The sequence below is a fragment of the Puma concolor genome, chromosome B1, assembly GCF_028749965.1.
Source record: "Puma concolor isolate L17-30 chromosome B1, mPumCon1.1.hap2, whole genome shotgun sequence".
Lineage (NCBI taxonomy): Eukaryota > Metazoa > Chordata > Mammalia > Carnivora > Felidae > Puma > Puma concolor.
The window spans coordinates 97,909,915-97,928,488 of NC_141670.1; the positions used below are offsets into that span (position 1 = coordinate 97,909,915).

Consider the following 18,574-nt stretch of genomic DNA (forward strand, 5'->3'; position numbering starts at 1 on the left):
CAAAATGCAAATAAGGAAGAGTAGTATTTTTGAAAATTCTATACCTTTTCCAATATCAGCACCTAATCGGGTTCGGGCAAAGTCTAATGGATAAACTACACATAAGGATGTTGCTCCAGCAGCTCCACCAGAGGCCAGGTTTGCCAAAAACCACCTCCAGAACTGAAACATATTAATTAAAAAATGGTTATTAAGCTATAGAATCTGTTTAAAATTTTTATTTTTATGAAGGTTAAAAAGTCAGATTTTCAAAATGCTTTTATAAAGTAAACATCTATGATAATGCATATCATATTGTGCAAAATATTTCCCTTCATGTTCACAAAGCCTGTTTCTTTCCAGGTAGTCTGGGAGATACAGTTTAAATGCTGATACACAGAAATTCCAAGACATTTTAATGGCCTCCAGCAAAAGTAGTCCAAATTAACAAGAGGCCACATAAGATAATTATCTCTTTAGACTATATAAATTTTTTGTCAATAACAGTATTAGGGGGCGCCTGGGTGATTCACTTTGTTGAGCACCTGATGCTTGATTTTGGCTCACATGATTCCAGGGTTGGGGGATTGAGCCCTATGTTGGGCTCTGCACTGAGCATTGAGCCTGCTTATGATTTTCTCAATCTCCCCCTCTGCCCTTCTCCCCTGCTCACACAGGTGCTCTAACATACATGCATGAATGAATGAATCAATCAATGAATCAATGAATAAATAAATATTAGTGTTAGCTATGGCTAAAATGTCAGGTACCTATGGAGGCTTTAGTTATATTCTTTTTTGGTATTGGGGGGGGCAATAATACTTTATAATGCCACAATTTCACTTTGTAATTTTAGTTGATATTAAACAGCTCAAAAGTTAACAGCTCAAAAATATATTATGTTCAACTGCTGACATGAAAACTGGCAATAATCAATTATAATATAGTTGAGTGGCATGTAAGTTAGGCCTTACTGATCTGGTTCACTTGGGCTATTGAGGTTCTTTTTTTTAAAGTTTACTTATTTGGAGAGAAAGTACATTGGCATGCATATGCAAGCGGGGGAGGGTCAGAGAGAGGGAGAAAGAGAATCCCAAGCAGGCTCCATGCTATCAGCACAGAGCCCAACACAAAGCCCAAACTCATGAACTGTGAGATCATGACTTGATCACTGAGCCACTCAGGTGCCCTAAGCTATTGAGGTTCTTTTTGATAAACATTTAAAATGTGCCCTGCTTAGGTCCAGTAAACTTCTTTTTAACATCTAGAGCTTACTGGAGAAGAAAAGAATATTTGAATTGGAGTGGTTATAGAAAACCTAGGGTCCAAGGCCACTGTAACCATTTAAAATACATTAAAATGAATAATATTCTAGTCAGGTTCAGTTTTTTGCTTTATTCTCTGGCTTTTATTTCTAACAATAGTTTTAAGTCTCAGACAGCTTTGGAACTCTTGGCCTAGAAGGACCTTCCCATCATTTTTTTCCTATTTTTTTAAATACAAAAGTTACTGATTTATACTCTAATTCAAATTCAACTTCTTCCATGAAACTTCTGATCTCCAAACCCATTCAAAACTGTATGTAATCATCTCTCTCTCTCCATATACTTCAGCTCTCAGAGAATTAAAGGTGAATCCTATGACCAATATGTAAAATATGTCAACATGTTCCAGATTCTCACTTAAATAGTATTTACAATCACTTTCTTCTATTTGTAAGTATTTGTACTCATCTTACCTCCTACAGACTATAAATTTCTTGAAGTCAGGATTATTATTTAACAGCTTTATTAAAATATAATACAATTTACCAATATAAATTCACCATACAATTCAATGGATTGATAGTATGTATATTCATTCAGAACTGTGCAACCATCAGCAGCTTTAGAACATTTTTATCACCCCAAATGCTATACCCATTAGCAGTCACTCCACATCCAACCCATCTCCCTGGGTCCTAGGTAACCATTAAGCCCCTCTCTGTCTCTATAGATTTGTCTATTATAGATACTTCCTACACAAAGAATAACACAGTAGATAGTCTTTCATGACTGGCTTCTTTCATTTAACATAATGTTTTTCAAGGTTCTTCCATGTGGTAGCAAGTATTAGCACTTCATTCTTTTTTATTGACAAATAATATTCCAGTATATGGATTTACATTTTATTTATCCATTCTTCAGTTCATGGACATTTTGGTTGTTTGTATTTTTTTGTGGCCAGAATTTTTTTTTAATGTTTATTCATTTATTTTGAGAGAGTGTGTATGTGCACATCCATGGGGCAGGGCAGAGACAGAAGGAGAGGGAGAGAATCCCCTCCCCGCACATAGTCCGATGTGGGGGTTGAACCCAGGAACCATGAGATCATGACCTGAACCGAGATCAAGAGTCTGAGTCTCACCCAACTGAGCCACCCAGGTGCCCTGATGCCAGGATTCTGAATTTGCCTGTTTATTTCACAATACAAGTCATAGGACCTTACCCAGAATAATAGTAATATATTCAATAAATATTTGTTTAATGAGGTACTAGGAATGCCACATACTATCCTCAGACCCCTATGGCTCCTTTGCAGCAAAACTTACTAAGTTTTGTATGGGTAGCCCTGTTTCCTAATCACCCAGAGACAGTTAGATCAGGAGATTGCATTTGACCCCAAGGTAGCTAATCTATAATCTAGAAGATAATCTGTAACCTGGTAGAAAAAGATGAACAGGGCCAGAGTCTATTTCTTGGGAATGTGACTTTACAGTTCCATGCCAGTTAGCAGTAAGGACAAAAATGGAAAAGTTATTAAATAGCTCTTTTTTTGTCTTTTTTGAGACTGTTTCAAGTTATAGATCCTCTTCCAATAAAAATCACCTATGTATAAACACACTGTTAGTGGTTTAAAGTATTTGTCAAACATGCATGGATCTTAGGAAGGCAGACTGATGTGTTTCTGGGTGGATGATCATATAATTTATTATCCAAACCATGATACTTCTGACAGTGGAAGTGGGGCCTTTGAAAAAATGACACAGACAGACACAACATGGATAAATAGTGTGGCCAACCTTCTGATGGAAGAAAGAAAGAGAGAAGGAGGGAAGAATGAAAGAAGCAAGGAGGAGAAAAGAAGTATCTATGTTGAATGATAATCCTGCAAGTGTTCGTGTAACAAAATCTATCAAGGGATAGATTAAGCTAGTTAAGCTTGAAAATAAAACAGACCCAGAGGAGGTAATTTATTGATTTAAATGAGGGTTTCAGTTATTATAAATTAATAAATTCAGATATTACTATATTGTAAAAGGAGAGGGCAAGGAGAGGAATCAGGGATAGACAAGAAGATGAAATAATCTAAGGGTTCTGGAGGAAAATAATCTTGTTTCTTTTCTCTCAAGTTTATTTATTTTTTTTATTTCGAGAGAGAGATAGCACAAGTAGGGGAGGAAAGAGAGAGGGAGAGAGAGAGAATCCCAAGTAGACTCTGTCAGGGCAGAGCCCAATGTGGGGCTTGAACTAATGAACCTTGAGATCATGACCAAAATCAAGAGTTGAATGCTCAACTGACTGAGCCACCCCAGTGCCCCAATCTTGTTTATTTTCAACTGTTGACAAATAGATATTGTGTGACCAGACTCAATGATGCACTGAAGAACAAATGCCCTGGAACCAAAGTTCTTTCTAACAGAGCTTGTCTGGGCATGAAGGAAAGCTGGGAGAAGTTCTAATCTTCCCTATTGATGGTTGTGCTGGAAGCTGCTAAAAGGGGGCAGAGAAACATTCTGTACCCAGGTTCAGCTAAGGTTCACCAAGTCTAGTCACCTTAGCTCAGAGAGGAGTAGAGTTCAATTGAAGAATCAGAATTTGGGAGTGAGGAAGACCTGAACAAATGACTTGGTCAAGTGCTCTCAGCTCTCAGTCTTGCTTTCCTTACCTGTACAGTTAGGATAAAAATACCTCAAAAGGTGAGGGGAACATTCAATGAAACAATATAGAGCTGAGTTCAGTATAGGTGCATAGCTCCCCACAATGGTTATTTTAAAAAAAATTTTTATTTTAAAACAATAGCAGATTCACATGAATCCTAAGAAATAATACAGAGAGAATCTGTAAACTCTCCAACTAATTTCCCCCAATGGTAGTATTCAGCATAACTACAGTAGAGGAAATCAACATTGATAAAAACTTAGACCTTATTCAGATTTCACCCATTTTGCATGCATTCATTTGTGTGTGTACTTAGTTTTATTCGGTGTTATCACATATCCAGTTTCCTGTGACCATCACCAGTCAACAGTTCCATGATAAAGATCCCTCAGTGCTATCCTTTTACAGCCACAGCCACCTACCTCAATCCTGGCAACCACTAATATGTTTTCCATCTCAATGATTTTGATATTTCAAGAATTTTATATAAATGGAATCACAGAACAAATAACTCAAGATTGTTTTCTTTCATCCAAAGTTCATGCATGTATCAAAAGTTTACTTTTTAAAAATTTGTTGTAAAATATATGTAACACAAAATTTACCATTTTAACTATTTTTAAGAGTATAATTCAGTGACACTAAGTACATTCACAATATCATAAAAATATTTCTACTCTCTACTTCCAGAACTTCATCATCCCAAAATAGAAACTCTGTACCCATTAGATAAAACTCCCCATTTTCTTTCCTCCTGGCCCCTTAATTCTATTTCTTGTCTACGAATTTAATTTGCCTATTCTAGATACCTAAGTGGGATAATACAATATATGTTTTATCAACAGTTTGTTTCTCTTTATTGCTGAGAAGTATTCCATGGTGTGATGTACCATAGTTTTAACTATTCACCTGTTGAAGGACATCTGGGTTAATTCTAGATTTTGATCTATTATGAAATAAGCTTCTGTGAACATGTGCACGCTAGTTTTTGTGTGAATGTAAGTTTTTATTTTCTGGGATAATGCCCAAGGGTATAACTGCTGGGACGTATGATAAGCACATGTTCAGTTTGTAAGAAACTATTGTTCTCTTTTCTAGAGTGGCAGTTATCATTTACATTCCCACCAGCAATATAGGAATGATCTAGCTTCTCTACATCTTCACCAACATCTGGGGTTGTCACTATTTTAGCCATTCTGATAGGTGTGTAGTGCTATCTCATTGTGGTAGATCGATCACTTTAATGTTTATTTATTTTTGAAAGAGAGAGAGAGAGAGAAAGAGAGAGACAGAAAGAGAGACAGAGAGAGAGAGAGAGAGAGAGAGAGAGAGAGAACGAGTGGGGGAGAGGCAGAGAGAGAGGAGGAGATACAGAATCTGAAGCAGGCTCCAGGCTCTGAGCTGTCAGCGCAGAGCCCGACAAGGGGATCAAGCCCACAAGCCATGAGCCGAAGTCAAGACACTCAACCAAGTGAGCCACCCAGGCGTCCCACAAAAATCACTTTTAAACTCATATACTATATTTGTTTTTTCTATCTTCCCTACTTCTTTTAAAACCAGGTAAAAAAACCAAAAATACTGATTTTTCTATTTTAATTATTCTTCTTCACTTTAGAGGGGTGGGCAAAGATGAAATAAAATTTTGATGTCCAAAGTCAGAAGTAAAAGGGTTATTAATATCCAAATTTAGTAAATAATACATATTACATTCTTACGTGTGACTGAATACCTTTACATTATAAATAAGATAGGATGTCTTTATAGAAATACTAAAGATGTTCTTACCTCAATTTCTAATAATTTGAAATTTATTATAAATACTTAGCAAAGATCAAAGTTAACTTTAAAACTTGTAATGAGATGTTATTTATACTGCTAGGAATAGATGTTAGTAACAAATAATCTGGTTAACTCAGGAGTTAAATTCTCCATTTGGCTTAGTCTTACAGAAATTATCTTTTGGGGGAGGTGGGGTGGGAAGTGTTCAGTAAAGACTTAACTCAGCAGGCCTGCAATGTCCAAACCATTTATATACTGAGATCTTCAGGACCCATCCTTGACCAGTTTCTTCAAGATAACATCTAAGCCCTTAGAAAATTCTGATTAGTTTCTTTGTATGAAAGAAAGCCTTAGGTTTTGGGCCACACCAGACAGTTTATGCTAATATGTGAATTTATGGTGAACACCGGTTTTGTATGCTCGGAACATTGGGCTAACTTATATGAATTTGATCTCTTGGGTTAGGGAGTAGTGGCTAGAGTCTGAGTAGTTAAGGACACTCACATTCCTTGCCTATGCAACTGATCTCTCCAAAAAATCCTGGACTCCAATGCTCAAGTGAGCAATCCTATTTGATAACACACCATGTGTATTGTCACACATTGCTACTGGGAGAATTAAGTGCTGTCCATGTGACTCTACTAGGAGAAGACCACTAAAAGCTTGCATCTGGTTTCTCCCAAACTCTATCTGCCTTTTCCCTTTGTTGATTTTAACTATATCCTTTTTGCTGTAAAAAAAAAAAATAAAAAAAAAAAAAAACAACCAACTCATGAGCATAATAGCTTTTCTGTGTTCTCTGAGTCCTAGTTAATCACTAAAAGTGAAGGTGATCTTGGGGACCTCTGATACAGGTTCTGAGTCAAGAAAAGTTCTAATTATTATAGCTAGCAGCTAAGAAAGACAGGGATATTTTTCTGAGTGCCTATCATCAAGCACAGTACTATGATAATAAGCACTTTATAAGGAATGTCATCTAAACTTCACCAACTATGAGGGAGGTATTATTATGTCCAATTTTTAGATGAGGAAAATAAGGATCAGAGACGTGACTTTCAAAAACCCACAAAGCTAAATAACACAGTGCCAGGATCCAAATCCAGACATTCTAAGTCTAAAGAATTTTCTTCATTACCTTTATATTTCCCACTACATATTAGATGGTGCAAAGTACTCTGTAAACATTTCTTAATGAAATATAGACTGTGAAAAAAGGGGAATAAAGGATATACAAGGAAATTAAAGAAGACAGCAACAAATATTCCACAAACAGTTGCTTTTATAAAGAACCCACTAGAGGGCGCCTAGGTGGCTCAGTAGATTAAGCATCTAACTTCAGCTCAAGTCATGATATCACCATTTGTGGATTTAAGCCCCACGTCAGGCTCTGTGCTGACAGCTCAGAGCCTGGAGCCTGTTTCAGATTCTGAGACTCCGAGTCTCAAACTTGTGCTCTGTCTCTGTCTCTCTTTCTCTCAAAAATAAGTAAACATTAAAAAAAATTTAAGATTCTCCTTCTCCCCCCTGCCCCTTTCTCCTACTCTCTAAATATAGATAGATAGATAGATAGATAGATAGATAGATAGATAGATAGATAGATAGATAGATAAAAATAAAAAGAATCTGCTAGGACAGCTAGATTGGTTGGTTGGCTTTGGCTGGTTGGGGGAAAAAGAGAAAGGATGAAGGCAAAGATAGACTGTGTAAGGGCAAGGGGAAGACTTTGTAAGGTATTTAAAAGGGAGACCTTAAGAATAATGTAGGTGGTTTAGTGTATACAGAGGCAACAAAACAAATAGAAACCAAAACAAATGACATATAGCTCATATGAATAGGCAATTTTAAAACTGAAATTTTATAACCAAGGGAGTGATTACCTTGAAAAGAAAAAGCACTTTTTCAATTCAAAAAACAAAGGGGGAGGGTGCCTAAGTTGCTTAGTCGGTAAGCGTCTGACACTTGATTTCATCTCAGGTCATGATCTCATGGTTGTGAGAGCAAGCACTGCACCGGGTTCTGTGCTAGGCATGGAGCCTGCTTAAAATTCTCTCTCTCCTTCTTACTCTACCCCTCCCCAGCTCAAGATTTCATGTGCTCTCTCAAAAAAACCCCAAAAACCAAAAACTAAAAGAAAAAAAAAAAGAATTTTCTACCTTCAATTTATTGCTTCCTGTTTTTGTTTGATTTTCTTCCTATGCATTTTAATCTCAACTAGAGACTTAGTCATAAAAAAGAAAAAAGAAACAATGTACTTCTTTAAGAAATTAAATACCTCAGATATGTAGGAATACATACCTGTCCACTGCTTTAAAATTTTTTTTAATGTTTATTCATTGTTTGAGAGAGATAGAGAGAGAGAGATGGATTGTGAATGGGGGAAGGGCAGAGAGAGAGAGGGAGACACAGAATCTGAAGCAGGCTCCAGGATCCAAGCTATCAGCACAGAGCCTGACACGGGGCTTGAACTCATAAACTGAGAGATCATGATCTGAGCTAAAGTCATATGCTTAACTGACTGAGCCACCCAGGCACCCCTTTTATTAGAGGGAGAGAGATAAAGGGAGAGGGCACACATGCATGCAAGCTGGGGAGAGGGGCAGAGGGAGAAAGAGAGAGAAACTTAGGCAGGCTCCATGCTCAGTGCAGAGCCTGATGTGGGGTTTGATCCCAGGACCCTGGGATCACGACCTGACCCAAAAATCAAGAGTTGGATGCTCAACTAACTGAGCCACCCAGGAACCCCTGTTGACTACTTTTTTTTGCTGAACTTTCCTAATGCAGTAGAACAGTGATTATACCATGTAAGTTATATTAAAATTAACACTTATTCAGACAAATATTATCTTGGGACAAAAGATCCTTTAGTTATTAAAATCGTGTTAAGAGATTTAGAGAAACTTGTAAAAAATGTAATTCTATGTTTCTCAAATATAGTTTCTATAACATAATACATATTGATATGTTAAAAGTTACTATGTCTTAATTACTATTTCTTCTACCACTTTAGCACCTCCTCCCCAAGTAAAATATCACAGGTTAAGACAAATGCAACTATTTCTTAGAAAATGATAGATATTAAAATGTACTTACTGGGCGCCTGGGTAGCTCAGCTGGCTAAGCATCTTACTCTTGATTTTGGCTCAGGTCATGATCTCAAGGTTTGTGACATTAAGCCCAGCATCAGGCTCCAGTGCAAAGCCCGCTTGGGATTCTCTCCCTCTACCCTTCCCTGTTCACACTCTTGTGTACACGCTTTCTCTCAAAAATAAATAAATAAACCTAAAAAAATGTACTTACCTGTTTTTCTTTATTAACTCCAGACATGAAAAGTTGTTTGTATTTGTCCTTAAAAGCAAAGTTTAGAGCTTGTGTTGGAAAATACCGGATAACATTTGCCAAATTGCCACGCCAATAACTGAAGAAACCTACCAAAAAACAAAAACAAAAACAAACAAAAAACATACTAAATATAAACTTGTATTATTTAAAAATTCCCATAGTTTTAACAAACTTAGTTATTTGAACTATCTAAAATTTATACTCTTGGGGCGCCTGGGTGGCGCAGTCGGTTAAGCGTCCGACTTCAGCCAGGTCACGATCTCGCGGTCCGTGAGTTCGAGCCCCGCATCAGGCTCTGGGCTGATGGCTCAGAGCCTGGAGCCTGTTTCCGATTCTGTGTCTCCCTCTCTCTCTGTCCCTCCCCCGTTCATGCTCTGTCTCTCTCTGTCCCAAAAATAAATAAATGTTGAAAAAAAAAATTAAAAAAAAAATTTATACTCTTTCTCATGAGAAAAAATTAAGTTTATGTGTGAATCCACTGAAGAAAACAGGCAGTGTTAACTCAATGTGCCCCATTCCAATTTTGTTAATTTCCAATAAAAAGCCTTAAATACCCCAAAACCTATGGAAAGTATTATCAGTTGAATACAGGGCTTTCTCCTAGTAGAAAAACAGAGCTCACCAGTATTTGTCAGAGAAGCTAGTAACCCTTAGCCTCATTTCCAAATCATGACATACAATTCCTATTATTAGAACAGAATTGGTTTGTATACATACATATGAGAATGAGAAAGCTGTTAAGAGTCTAAAGTATCCTCACCTTTATGTTCTGGAACCTAGCCAGAAAAGGGATCAATTTACAATTCAAGGCAGTCTCCAGAGGCCTGATGGAGAGGTTAGAGGAAACTTTCCAGGCCAATAATCTTCCCACTTCAAATCTCTATGGATTGACCAATCCTTAAAATTCAGTCATTGTGTTACCCCTATAATTCGCAACTACCTTTAAAATCCAGAACTGATCTAGAATACAATAGGCTATCTCTTAAGTAGCCATAGTTGTGTCTACTAGATTACAAATTGTCCAATGGTTTGATCCTGTTACTTTGAATAGGATACCTCTAGTCCAAACTTGGAGAATACCCAGAATCAGTCTTCTAAAGATAAAGATTCAAATGAAAATAATCTCTGTTGACTGGGCTGATGTTCAGAAACTGAAAGTTATATTTATTTGCTAAATAAGAAAGTCTGCTTTGTGGGGGGAAAAAAAAGAATCTTGGTGAGTCCCAAACTGCATATAAAGCAATTACACAAAGATAATTAAGAAACACATTTAATAGCTAAGAAATAATCTGAGTATTCACAATTGATTCAGTCTCTACTAGGACATTTAACATGTAATGGTACTGAGTGCTTCCTAAGTACTTAGTATGTGCTGGCACAGGACAAAGGCTGTATATTTCATTTAATCACCACATTATGCTTATGATATAGACTCTCCTACAGTACCCATTTTATACATGCACAAAGTGAAGCTTTAAAAGTTTAAAAACTAAGGGGGCGCCTAGTGACTCAGTCGGTTAAGTGTCTCTTGATTTCGGCTCAGGTCATGATCTCACAGTTCGTGAGGTAGAGCACTGCACTGGGCTCTGTGCTGATAGTGCGGAACCTGGTTGGGATTCTCTCTCTCTCTCCTTCTCTCTCCGGGATTTAAATTGAAAAAAAAATTATTTGTTTAAAAAAAAAAACTGAGTTTAGAAAAAGTGTCATATACCCAAAGATATTAGAATTTCCATTTTATACATGGTCCTTAAATATTAATAGTCATTTTGAAAATGGTTGACCCATGGGCACCTGAGTGGCTCAGTCGGTTGAGCGTCCGACTTCGGCTCAGGTCATGATCTCACAGTGTGTGGGTTTGAGCCCCGTGTCGGGCTCTGGGCTGACAGCTCAGAGCCTGGAGCCTGCTTCAGATTCTGTGTCTCCCTCTCTCTCTGCCTCTCCCCCACTCATGCTCTGTCTCTCTGTCAAAAATAAATAAACATTAAAAAAAAATTTTAGGAAATGGTTGACCCAGCTGAATGGTACTAAAATATTATGGGTTTTAGATTATAAGTTATTAGTCATAATTCTATAATTATGATTATAGTCTGAATTAATACCTCACAAAACAGTGTCATATTTAAGAGCAGTATAAAGGATTGTAACTTTGGCTAATGAATTGTATATAAATGGAAGATTTTGGAAAGACATCTGGAAATTAACATGAGAGCATAACATAGCACTGGATTTATGATTAAAAAGGTTTGTTACAGTTGGCTGAAGAATATATTCTTTTTAGGAACCCTTTTGTACTGCTGGTAGGAATGCAAACTGGTATAGCCACTCTGGACAGTATGGAGGTTCCTAAAAAAATTAAAAACAGAACTACCCTACGACCCAGGAACTGCACTACTAGGTATTTATCCAAAAGATACAGGAGTGCTGATTCGAAGGGGCACATGCACCCCAATGTTTACAGCAGCACTATCAACAATTGTCAAAGTATGGACAGAGCCCAAATGTCCACCAACTGATGAATGGATAAAGAAGATGTGGTATAGAGATACAATGGAATATTATTTGGCAATCAAAAAGAATGAAATCTAGGGGCGCCTGGGTGGCGCAGTCGGTTAAGCGTCCGACTTCAGCCAGGTCACGATCTCGCGGTCTGGGAGTTCGAGCCCCGCGTCAGGCTCTGGGCTGATGGCTCAGAGCCTGGAGCCTGTTTCCGATTCTGTGTCTCCCTCTCTCGCTGCCCCTCCCCCGTTCATGCTCTGTCTCTCTCTGTCCCAAAAATAAATAAACATTGAAAAAAGAATGAAATCTTGCCATTTGCAATAATGTGGATGGAACTAGAATGTATTATGCTAAGCAAAATAGGTCAGAGAAAGACAAATATCATGATTTCACTCATGTGGAATTTAAGATACAAAACAGATGAACATAAGGAAAGGGAAGCAAAAATAATACAAAAACAGAGAGGGAGACAAACCATAGAGTCTCTTAATGATAGAGAACAAACTGAGGGTTGCTGGCAGGGTGCTGGGTGGGGGGGAAGGGCTAAAGGGGTGAGGGTCATTAAGGAGGACACTTGTTGGGATGAGCACTGGGTGTTATATGTAAGTGATGAATCACTAAATTCCATTCCTGAAATTATTACACTATATGTTAACTAATTTGGATTTAAATTTTTAAAAAAAGGAATACATCCTTTTTAGCAAAATTGCATTTGCATGAAAAAAACCTAGAAAATTCATCAAAACACAGGCCAATGTCTCAATGAAAATCTAGAAACAAATAAATCCCTAGAAGTATACCAGGAAAACTGGCAGCTCTTAACGGGTTATATCTGAAAAAAAATATAATCTCACATACATAAAATACTTTTGCATTATTTCACAGAACTCATGGATTCCTTGAAGCTACAGTGTCAGGTTAAGAACTCCTGTTTTAATCTTTTTCCATAGATCACCCTTAAAAACTTTATTCTTATTCCTTTCTTTGCATTTCACTGCTGTACCATGCTTTTAGGAACTTCAGTGTCCCTGCTAAGAGTGCAAAGGGAGAGAAACCTCGAAGTGAAATTTTGAATGCATTTTCTATAGGAATGTTATTTCTGGGGGCTAGGTTTCAGGGTTTTATTCATCTATAGTACACTAGGTACCTACGTAAGTTTCCTCAGAAAGATTACAAAAACCTACTCTATGTATAATGCAAGTTTGTATCAAAGACACTCATTTATAAATGAATACCAGGAATACATGCTTGTAAATTTAGGGAAGTATACATACTGATTAAAGAGTTAAAACTTATTGAGCACTAATTGCAACAGACACATGGTTGAATATTTTACAGGCATGATTTTGTTTAACTCTCACAACTATCATATCAGGTAGGTACTATTATTATACCCAGTATATAACTGGGGTGATTGAGGCTGAGATAGGTTAAATAAAAACTGCTGAAGGTCACAAGGTGAGGAAAAGGCTGGGACTTGATTCCAGAATCCAACTCCAAACCTAGATCTATTAAATTTCTACTGCCTCTCTATAAAAATCCATTCTGGATAAAAATAGTATTTTTTGGTCAGATAATCCATTCTAGATAAAAACCAGTATTTTTGGTCAGAAAAAAACAAGAGAAAAGGATGATGCAAATGTAGGAGTATTTTGATACTCTCTAGTCATACAGAATAAAAGGGCAATTTCCTAAGATATAATCACAAAATTGGTAGGGAAAAACATAGTGATTGTGGTATCTTTCTTTGCTAATAACAAAATATCTAAGTTTTTGACTTAATTGCTAAGAAAAAAATAATTTCTTCAAAATTTAAGGCTGAGAGGGGCACCTGGGTGGCTCAGTCAGTTAAGCGGCTGACTTCAGCTCAGGTCATGATTTCGCGGTCTGTGAGTTCGAGCCCCGTGCGACACTCTGTGCTGACAGCTCAGAGCCTGGAGCCTGTTTCAGATTCTGTGTCTCCCTCTCTCTCTGACCCTCCCCCGTTCATGCTCTGTCTCTCTCTGTCTCAAAATAAATAAATGTTTAAAAAAAAATTTAAGGCTGAGAAAAAACCATCATGAACTTAATTCTGAGAAAATAATTAAGAATTAAAATGGAACAGGGGCACCTGACTTCGGTTCAGGTCATGATCTCACAGTTTGTGAGTTCAAGCCCTGCATCAGGCTCTGTGCTGATCGCTCAGAGCCTGGAGCCTGTTTCAGATTCTGTGTCTCCCTCTCTCTCTGCCCCTCTTCTGCTCACACTCTGTCAATCTCTCTCAAAAATAAATAAACATTAAAAAAACACATTTAAATAAAAGAATTAAAATGGAACAAACAAATGAACTTGGGGGAAAAGAGAAGGAGAGGCAAACCATAAAACAGATTCAACTATCGAGAAAAAGCTAGACATGGTGGGGGGATGGGTTAAATGGGAGTTGGGTATTAAGGAGGGCCCTTGCTGTAATGAACACTGGGTAGTGTATGTAATTCTACACCTGAAACTAATATTACACTGCATGTTAGTAAACTGGAATTTAAGTAAATACTTGAAACAAACAAAAGAATTAAAATATAGACCTGATGGGAAAATGAGAAAAAGTTACTGGTCAACTTATTAGCCAAGCCATGATAATGCTAAACATGTTTGGGTATATATATTCTAGACTGGTGTGCTACTACATGTTTTGACAATATGCTTATCAGTAAAAACTATGTAAGGCTGACTCTCAAATATGTACACATTAAAAAGATTATATATATTTTCTACTATACTACTCTGCTATGCACATTTGTAAAAATACCCAAAATAGAAATTAAAGGATGTAAAGATTCTTCATTTAAAAACCTTTTATTTGGTACCTAGTACATAGTGGACCTGCTAGGGATAGCACTAAGGACCAAATTTCTTGGGTTTATGGAGCTTATATTTTAAGGGAGAGAGACCAGGGAGACAGACTATGAACAGATAAATATGTCAAGTGGCTTTAAGAACAAAAATAATATGTGGACATGGAGATTGAGGAAGGGCTATTTACATAGGGCAGTTGGAGAAAACTTCTAGATAGGAGATATTAGAGAATAACTTAGCATTCATTTGAACAATTAAACAATATATTTAGATATCTTGCTAATCATGATGTTTTCACACCATTATTTGCTATTATCTCAAAGCACCCTTGAGGTGAGGTTCATTCTTAAGAATAAAATAAAATAAAATATTTTTAAAAATGTTAAAGAATAGTGTACATGAATATATATTTCAAATAGTCTTCTTGATACTTTCAAATATTCAAACAGTCTTCTTGTCTCTATAAATCCAACTGAGCAAACATAAACTATGTTTATTACATAATAATTGAGAAAGGGTGCCTGTCAGCCCCTCTTTAGTATGCAATTCATTTTCTTTTTTTCAGAATGCCTTAGTGTCTTAGGATTTCTAACTGACATTTGGCCCAAGCATAGATACCAGTGCCAATTCATATACCAAATATTAGTAATGTTTATGTTTACTTTCCCATTTTATTTAAAATGATGTCTAGTATTTTCTTTCCATATCCCAAACCACTGTCTTCAAGATATAAAAAACCTCATAGCCAGAAACTCCTAAAAGAGGAAAGAGAGATCTGGTAGATGCTTAAAAATGAGCTGCCTAGATCAGATCTTTAAAATATTTGTTTACCATATATGAAATAAAACAATTTTTTAAAAAACAATTACTTTAAAATATTCTTACATATATGCCTATTGTGCCCAGTGAAAAATTATAGCACAGACACCAAAATGTTACCTGTGGGGATTTCAGTGGTGAGTTGTTTTACTTTTTGATTCTTTATATTTTCTAATTTTCTATAACATGAATTTTTCATGTAATAAAGGTTTAAACAGTACTAAATAAGAGTATGCATACAAAGTTTGAAGGTCCCACAAACAACTAAAGCATAGAGTAAATCTTTAAGAACAGCATCAGTCAAGATAAATCCAGAAGATTTACAAGCCAAGGAAAGCTTATAGGGTGTATGAAAGATACCCAAAGAGATATTGAAAGCTAAGTCCAGAGATTTAAAATGAAGAGATCTATCCTTGGTGTAGAAAGAAAGCAGAGATAAGTAAGAAGATAGTGAGAGACCATCTACTTGTGCCTTATGGGTTCATGTCTCTCAAGTTCATTTCATGTTGCCTAAAGAAAGGAAAAATTATCAGTAAAATTAGAGGAAACATGAAACACAAGAGAAACCTCAGAGCATTTGAGATGAGGATGTGCCTTGACTTTCAAAAAAGGGACAGGAGGTAAATTCCAGAAAATAACAATTTCAGAACTTCATTGCCCAGTAAAATTCCAGAATGATCTACCCTAGTGATTCTCAACCCTACCAGGCTCAAGTCCTCTATACAGAATAAATATTTAACATTACTTCCTTTAGGATCTAGAAATAGAAGTCAAAGACTGTGACTTCTTCAACAATTTTTTAAAAATCCATATAATACCCTCTCTACCACACAGGAAGAGAAAATAAACGCATTTTAAATAAAATAGGGATTATATTTTATTTTTTAAATGTTTACTTATTTTGAAAGAAAGAATTGTACTGAGAGCTGTTCACCATTGTGAAAGCTCATGTCACCATGAATGCTTACACACGAGTGGGGGAGGAGCAGAGAGGGAGGGAGAGAAGCCCAAGCAAGCTCCACACTCATTTAGTTCCTGACGTGGGGCTCCATCCCACAACCATGCGATCATGACCTGGACCAAAATCAAGTGTCGGACACTTAAACGACTAAGCCACCCAGGTGCCCCTAAAATAGGTATTTTAATTAGTAAATTGGTGAGGCATGAACACACCACAAAATTGTCAGATGCTTGCTTCCACTTAATAATGAATGTTATACTTTAGATACCATTAACATTTCTTTTAAAAGGGCTTAATAAATATATTTGTGTATATGTATATATAATGATCATGAATTCAGTAGTTACAAATGAAGATGATGCTTAAGTGGTGATCAAATATCACAAGAATTGGTAACTAAGTTTTTACAATGGTGAACACCTTTCAGTACAATTCTTTAAAAAATTTTTTTATTGTTTGTTTTTGAGAGACATAGAGAGAGAGAGAGAGATCAAGTGCAAGCAGGGAGAGACAGAGGGAGACACAGAATCCAAAGCAGGCTCAAGGCTCTGACCTGTCAGCACAGAGCCCAATGCAGGGCTCAAACTCACAAACTATGAGTTCATGACCTGAGCTGAAGTTGACAATGGACTGAGTCACCCAGGCACCCCCTCTCAGTACAATTCTTAACAAAACAAAATACAATAGTCTTTCTACTCACAAGGTAGTTGAATTACTGAATCAGTATATATGGAAACTATGTCCCAGACAGTTTGTGTTTATGAGTAAATGAGAGGTTCTAAGCTTAGAAAATCATAAACAGGTTTTACTACTACATGAATGTCTAGTGGGAGAAATGAGCCATTTAGGTTGCAGAATAAGTGTTTGTTGCACAGGACTGGCCATGTACAGCAGCAGAATGTTTAGCATCCCTGGATTTTGCCTTTTATATCATTGCAATTATGTATTATACCCTTCTATCTTTGTGCTAAACAAAGAATTCCCTCCAAGTTTGTAAAAATGCCCCTAGATGGCAATATTACCCTGTTGTGAATTACTAGTCTCTTAGCATAGGATATACCATGGAGTGTGTATTCATAACAAGGCCTTGTTTATAAGAACATAAAACATCTTAAAGTTCTGCTTATGATCATCTCATTGGAGGGTAAAGAAAGCAAGCACTAGAATACTATTTAGAATGATCTCAATTTATAAGAGCCATATTGAATATGTTTAGGTTTAAATATTCTTTAAAACAGTTAAAATATAAAATAAATTAGCACTGATCAGCACAACCTGACTAGAATATTTAACTTTACCTGACTAAATATTTAAAGCAGATTAGCTAATAATAAAGAGTCCCCTACTTCTGTGAAGAAGTCTTAGAATATAAACCAAGTGGAGATAGGTTCCTACCTTTCCTGTAAAAACCTTGGGGGAAACGGGAAGCTTACAAATGGGAGTGGAGAAATGTGAAGCACTATGAAAGATCTGAGCTCAGCTCTCCAGGTGAGTATCCTAAATTTACAGCTTAGATGATGCCTTAAGAGTTACACACCAAAAAAACCCAAAAAACAAAAAAACAGAAACAAAAAACAGTTCCACTCCACCCTAAATACCACACCCAACAGGCCTAGAGGAGTTGTAACTACATCTCTGGGGAGAGAATGGTTTTCTCATTGGAGAGTAACCTGGCATAGATTTAGGAGTAGAAGAAAGGGCAGGCCCTGGAGTTGAAGCCACTCCTTGTTCAGGCTACACAATAAACAGGCCTATTGCCTTTTTAAAGTTCTTGTTGAGTTTTCAACTCAATACAACTACATGGGTGATTTATAGAAGATTTTTGATAAATTTATCCTCTTATCTACTTAGCTAACTTAAGAGCAATTCTGCAACAGAAAGGTATTTGATGGTTAACAAAACGCTTTATTTATCCCTTGAAATCATTTCGGTATCACTGGAAAAAAACCTTTACAATGAAAAAAAAAATCGTAATTTTAATTAAGGCAGGGCTGATACAAAAAGAAAAACTGGTAATGTTATTCTCGTCTTTATTTAAAATTTTGATATTTTGCTCACTTTGGATTTTTCAAATTAACTTTGATTTTTTAAAATACTGCACTAAAATATCATTTGTCTTTACTGAGTTTTGGGGTACCCTCCTCCAATTTGTGCACGGGTGAATGCCTCTTTAGTTTCAGCCCTGGTCTTCAGTAGTTCTGAAGAATGAACAGAACCTCTTTTCACTCAGTAGGTAGCAGAGTATTGGGAGGCTCCTACACTACCATATTTGGAGTACTTCTAAGAATATTATTTCAACAAATATTTAAGCAACTTAAAGCGCCTGTTAACAGGCCTAATGGCATCTCCCTCAATCCTGGGAGGTCAACCATTTTCCTTCTGACCCAGGCACAAGTACAGCAAGGTGTAAATCCCGATGTGAAGGAGAAACTTAAGCGAAAAAAGAGAA

At 36.6% G+C, this 18,574-nt stretch overlaps 1 protein-coding gene across 1 annotated transcript in view; it reads right to left on the reverse strand.

Annotated features, from left to right (window-relative positions):
- The window catches only part of SLC25A31 (solute carrier family 25 member 31), a 28,837-nt gene that overhangs the window by 9,628 nt on the left and 635 nt on the right, over positions 1-18,574 (reverse strand). Inside the window, exons 2-3 of the mRNA XM_025921772.2 lie at positions 8,976-9,103; positions 45-162 (exon numbers count right to left, since the gene is read on the reverse strand). Of these exons, the coding sequence (XP_025777557.1) occupies positions 45-162; positions 8,976-9,103 (246 nt within the window). The remainder of the gene's footprint in view (positions 1-44; positions 163-8,975; positions 9,104-18,574) is intronic.